The following is a 6248-nucleotide window of genomic DNA, read 5'->3' as shown; positions in this document are numbered from 1 at the left end:
GGCAAGTCCCATTGAGATCTGAGATCTCTTTTTTAAGGGCAGTCTGGGCCTGAAGGCAACCTATTGTACATGTTTTTGTGTTGTGGGGGAAACCGGAGTACTCGGAGAAAACCCACGCAAGCACGAGGAGAACATGCAAACTCCGCACAGAAAGACCCCAGGTCCAAACCGGGGATCGAACCCAGGACCTTCTTGCTGTGAGGCGTCGGTGCTAACCACTGAGCCGTCGTGCCGCCGTCGTGTCGTCCTGTCTTCATTACTCAAGACAGGAAGAGATAGTCGCACCAAATTTGAATTTTACTCTTACCATTACTTCATCTTTTAACTTTTCCTCAAGACAAGTCAATCTGACCACTCATGTTTTGCCAAACTTCAACCACACCAAGAACTCCACCAATTACATTAGGACAAACTCTGCCCACACACCAAGAAACTCCTCCTATGTACTGCAGAGAACCCTACTTGCCTACTTTGGCACACTTCCAAGCAAGCTGAGTCGAGCGAAAGGTTTGATGTCAGCAGGCTTCAGGTCATTGATTGGTTAGAGCAACATCAATCACAGGTGTGTCTCCTTCACACGAATCAAACTCACCACTTTCAAAACTTCACACATTTATGTGTTTGTGTTATTTACTTTTATTATGTAAAAAATTATAAAATGGCAACACATAAAACACTGTGGTACCAAATGGGGAGGTGCAGATGCTTCCATGCTTCTTGTTGTTGTTGGCAGAATTCAGTCGGAGCTAAACCAAATAGACTCAACTTGCAGGCTCCAACCGGGTAGAGCAGGGGTGTCAAACTCCAGTCCTCGAGGGCCGCTATCCTGCATGTTTTAGAGGTTTTCCAGCTCCAACACACCTGATTCAGTGATTGAATTAACTCTTCAAATTGGGCAGAAGCCTGTTAATCACCCAGCGATCAAAATCAGGTGTGTTGGAGCAAGAAAACCTCTAAAACATGCAGGATAGCGGCCCTCGAGGACAGGAGTTTGACACCCCTGGGGTAGAGGGAAGGCGACTTCAACAAATTTGGAAATTGGACCAGAGGATGATGAGTTATGTGACTTTATTTTACTATTGTGCTCATAGCTGTGTTGTGTTTGCTTTTGAGAGAAAATACGGTCTCAGACGTTTCGGGCAACCGAAGTATGACGGTACCGCCTCATCGAGGTGGTACTCGAGTTGTTTCAAAAACCATGTAGTCCAGAGGAGAGTCAAAGAGAGCGAGACTGAACAAAACACACATAAACACACACACACACAACCACAGTCACTCTGTGTGCCTTTAATATGATAAGAGGAGGGAAAGTGGAGCTTTAAATCTGTCCTGCGATTCTGCTACAGCAGGGAGAGCTGCTCTTACATAACTCTCAGTGTGTGTGTGTGTGTGCGTGTGTTTGCGCCGGTGTGACTGTGTGTGTTTGTGCGTTTGCACCGGTGTGCGTGTGTGTATTGTGGAGGCTCATGTTGCAGCTGCTTGTGTTCTCAGTGTCTGCAGAGTTTTTTAATCCCGGTATGCTGGTTGTGTTTCAGCAGCTTGTCACAGCTGAGCCTCGTCTTCTTCAAACCTCTCGTTAACTTGTGGCGTCCAAAACTGAGCAGTACTGATAAAAATAATATTTTGATGGTACGACTAATTAAGCAGGATTATTCTGATTATTAGAGATTTGAATATTTTTCTTATTTTATTTTACAGAAAATATATTTATAAAATGTCACACTCCTTGTGACAATATTTTTTTGAAAAACTACAAAATCTAAACAGCCGACAGTAGTTTTACAGTCTTTGTTTTAATTGAAACATGTTTTTAATGAGGGCAAGAGCAAACTTGAACTTTTTAATTGCAAAATACAAAACTTTTTATTTCGTCTCGGGTTAATTTGTTACTGAATCAAAACTATCCACATTTATCTTCCGGGTCTGGCCACTCCTCAGGGTCATGATGTCACATGACTTGACCAGACCCATATACAACAGGCTATCATCTAATGAGAAAATAATTGTGTTGGTTTGTTGTCTGGTGATAGGCGTGTTAACTAATCTGTCTGTTTTTAAGTACACTCTGTTCGAGTGACAGGATGGTTCTGGACAGAGAACACATCCATTAATCAAAGTTTAATCATGGCACATGAAGATATGTAATTATGTATTTAGATTATCAAACGTGGTCTAGATCTCTCAGTGAAAACAAGAATGTGTAGCGCATGCATTTAAGAAGAAACCTTTTCAGTTTGACAGTTTAGGTCAGTTTTTTTAATCAAACAATGTCTCATGTTAGAACCAGTCAGGGTTCCCTTTTAAGGAACTTTTTAAAGTGAAAAATAAATGTGTTTGCAGCTTGAAAATGAAAAATTAAACAAAAAATGAAATTAGGAAAAGAGAATAGATTTTGATTTCTTACTGGAACACTGACCCTCTCCTGTCTCCACCTTTGTGTTTCTCAGATACATGTTGGGTAAAGGTGCGAAGCGGAAGCTGGACGAGGATGAAGAGGGTCTGGAAGGCAAAACGCTGGAGGCGCCCGCTGCGGGAGGCGCTGGTCCGGAGGGCCTTTCTAAGGTGTCCTACACCCTGCAGAGACAGACCATCTTCAACATCTCCCTGATGAAGCTGTACAGCCAGCGTCCGCTCAGCGAGCTGCGCCTGGAGCGCCGCGTGCTCATCAACAACATGCTGCGGCGCATCCAGGACGAGCTCAAGCAGGAGGGCTCCCTGCGGCCGCTGCTGCTGCCGCCCTCGCCGCCGCCGGACGACCCCATGGACGAGGGCTTCCGGGAGGCGCCGCCGTCGTTCGGCGTGCTGTCGGCGGGCGAGCCGCAGCCGTCCTCCCTGCTGATGCAGGGAATCCCCCCGCCGCCTTCGCCCCACCCGGTGGTGCCTCCCGGCTGCCAGGCGTCCCATCGGCTGGAGGCCTGCCTCACTCCGGCCTCGCTCCTGGAAGAGGATGGCTCCCCCTCCCCACCCACGCCCCCCATGTCACCTTCCCCGGGGAGCCACGTGTGCCCCGGTGTCCCTGTGCCTGGCGGCCCCGCCCTCAATCTCAGAGACATGGAGTTGGGTGTTTCCATGGACAGAGCAAGGACAGCAGCAGCTAATTCTACGACCACAACTACCTCCCCGGCCCCCACCCAGCCCCCTCCATCGGTGCCCCGCCCCTCTGGCTCATTCAGAGACTGCAGGACTGTGGCCGCTAAAACAGAGGCAGCCGCTGCGTTCGTGGTGGAGAGTCGGAGTGCTGACCTCCGGCAGACGGACCCTCCCCCCCCACACAGCCCCGCGAGCCTCGAAGACATTTGTCCCGCCGCTCTGTCCCCTCCTTCCTCTTCCTCGCCCTCGGGCTTCCTGTCGGACCTGGCGCTGGACGATGTCCTGTTCGCCGACATCGACACATCCATGTACGACTTCGACCCCTGCACGACGGGGGGGTCCGTCGGCGTCACGGCGGGCGGCGGCCTCACGAAGTTGCCACCAGTGATGAACGCAGACGACCTGCTCAAGTCACTGGCGTCGCCGTACGGAGGCTCCGCCCCCCAAGTTTCAGTCAGTCAGCCTTTTAAAATAGATCTGACAGAGTTGGACCACATCATGGAGGTGTTGGTGGGCTCATGACTCGAGGAAAGACTTTTTATTCCAGACTGGAAGTAAAACGTGGGATTGACTTTCTGGCTTCCTGTTTTTATATTTGGTTCTTTTCTTTATCTTTTTTTCTTTTAAAGCTTCCTGCACAGGTCTGTAATTGTAAACATCTAACTGATGTCAACTAGAACTACTATGGAAACACAACACTGTGTGCACTGCACTTGCCTTTCCACACATACACCAGAAGACACACGATGGACACGTAGCAGATACGCAGCAGACACACAAACATACCTGTAAAAAGCTTCTTCCTGAAACCTAAACTTTGATCTGTTTGACCTTTGGCCTGAACTAAAGCTCTGTTTGAGGTGGAACAGTAAACCATGCATCACAGTAGTGACAAACACACTTCACAGATACACACTCACACACACAGTAATGATGACTTTAAGCAGCTGAGTGCCTTCTCAATGACCACTTATATAATTCCTGTTTTTACAGTATTTTTAAATTTTTCTCCCTCTTTAACAGCCTGCAGAGGTCACTCCTCCCTTCTTTTACTTTATCAGTTCAGTTGTTTAATGTGATTATTTGACATAATCCAGTGATATGAATTGAATCATCTGTTTTCATTATAAGGCAGGTATGAGAAGAAGAACCTTGTTGTACCACTATCACTATGTTATTTGAACTCTACAGATGTTCATCTTCCAAATCACTTCAGGGCTTTGTCCCGTCACAAAAATGCTGTCCTGGTTCCTGTTTTACGTGATTCTGGTCCTACTAGACTTTTATCAGAATCCAGCTGCAATGGGATTCAAATAAGCTCCGCCCACTATGTTTTTAAATGTGTTTACACATGAAGGAGAAGAAACTCCGTCATAAGCTGGAAGGATATCTGATCTGAAAAACTAGTTTGGTAAATGTATTACTTCAGTAAAGAGTGTGTTTAGTTGTTGGTTTTACACATTTGGTAAAATACAGCGGAGTGTTCCTGCTGGCCTCTCTCCTCCAGTTTCTATCTGAATAATGTTTGTTTTAAACCCCACAAAGGAACAGAAGGCCTGAGTCTGAATCATTTGAATACAGAGTTCCACTGAAACGGCGAAACCAAAACCACAGTGTTAACCTGATGCTGCGACCCTGCTGTTCGAAACAACACAACAACAGTTCTGGCACCAAAACAAACAAACAAAAACCACAAACTGTAATTGTCAAATTACGTTTTCAGTACAGCAAGCTACAGTCATTTCATTTTCTAATGTGTAATTTTGCATATTTTCTCCAGTTTTTAACTATTTACATGCAACGGTACAATATGGTCCAGATCGATCAAAATATCAGTTCATTTCCTGTTTACTTCAACAATATGGGGTTCCAACATATGCTTTCATCATGTTATGACCCGATTAGTAAAACATGGTTTAAAAACTTTGAAAGAAATGAAGCCAGCATGAGCTGTCCAGTTTCTGCTCAAATGGGACACATTTTGTTATTTTTTAATGAAAAACACAGGTATTGGTACTTGTCATGTATTAATGGTTCTATCCAATCAATGCTGCACAGTGTTTTTGTCACAATGTAGCTTTGGCTCATTGAGTACCTTGATTGTATTAATACAAAATAAGTCTCAGTATCCGTTTGGTGGTGATACCCCACAGCAGTTATGGTCCAAAGGGTGGAAACATCATCAAAAAGCAAAAACTTCAGAAAAGAGGGTTTATTGTTTGTTTTGTTTTAAAACCATGAAGTGAGTGGTGAAAGAAGCCCAAAGTTCTGCGGCGATGGTTTCATGCTGTTTAGAGTGGTGTTAAAGGGTCCGATGTAAATGTCTCTGTGTGGACTAGCCCTTCAGAGACAACAGGCACATCCTTCAGTGTTCAACTTTAACAGTAAATTTAAAGTTATGGCGAGTCAAGCACCGGGCAGCCCCGTCTAACCCTCTTTGCAGACGACTCGCTTGTTTGTGTCACTATGTTTGACATTTGGAGTGTGTTTGATTTCTATTCAGGTTATTTATTCATATTGGTTGTTTTTTTTTCTGTGTAAATATATTTATTTTTGAAGTGAACATATGGATTGTAAATGTGTGTACAGAATGTATTTTATTCAAGAATGTATCCGAGAGTGAAATATTGGGTGAAAGCCATTTTTTTTTACAAACATATCTACTTACCTATCTGGTTTATGTGTTTATTTGTTTTGTTATAGAGTTAAGTTTTTTGTTTTGTTTTGTTTTGTTTTTTCCTTGGGTGACAGCCATGACTTTTTATACCTTTTGTACATTTTTTTGGTCATTTTTCCAGTTGAAAGCAAACAGTTCATACAGCAAAGAAAAAATAGTCCTGTCTCCAACCTGCAGATGTCAAGACTCCAAAGCCTGTCATTGATGCTTCAATGCCAAAAGCAACGAACAGAAAAAAATAATTCAGAAACTTTTCAATCAGTGTTTGTCACCAAATGGTTTTTAGCGCTGTCTGAGCATGTGGTGGTGAAGAATATGGACTAAACGCCATCCAAGCTCTTTCCTTTAATGAAGGTTCAGAACTGTGCCTTTTTCTATGCAATACAACACAAATGCACACAGAGACGAATTATGTGCTGATTGCTCTATTGGACCTGTACATACTACAGAAATGGATGGATATATATATATATATATATAT

General features: G+C 44.2%; 1 protein-coding gene and 1 long non-coding RNA gene across 3 annotated transcripts in view; both read left to right on the top strand.

The window, feature by feature from the left end:
- The window catches only part of sertad2b (SERTA domain containing 2b), a 53026-nt gene extending 49314 nt beyond the window's left edge, over window positions 1-3712 (top strand). For both annotated transcript variants that reach the window (XM_014005037.1, XM_014005036.1), the window contains exon 2: window positions 2448-3712. In XM_014005037.1, coding sequence (XP_013860491.1) covers window positions 2452-3612 — 1161 coding nt within the window. In that variant the 5' untranslated portion in view covers window positions 2448-2451 and the 3' untranslated portion in view covers window positions 3613-3712. The remainder of the gene's footprint in view (window positions 1-2447) is intronic.
- The window catches only part of LOC106515322 (uncharacterized), a 62842-nt gene that overhangs the window by 53614 nt on the left and 2980 nt on the right, over window positions 1-6248 (top strand). The window lies entirely within an intron of this gene.

The sequence above is a fragment of the Austrofundulus limnaeus genome, unplaced genomic scaffold, assembly GCF_001266775.1.
Source record: "Austrofundulus limnaeus strain Quisiro unplaced genomic scaffold, Austrofundulus_limnaeus-1.0 Scaffold28, whole genome shotgun sequence".
In the NCBI taxonomy this organism is placed as follows: Eukaryota; Metazoa; Chordata; class Actinopteri; order Cyprinodontiformes; family Rivulidae; genus Austrofundulus; species Austrofundulus limnaeus.
Note: the sequence above shows the minus strand (reverse complement) of the source record. Positions and strands in the feature narration are given on the sequence as shown.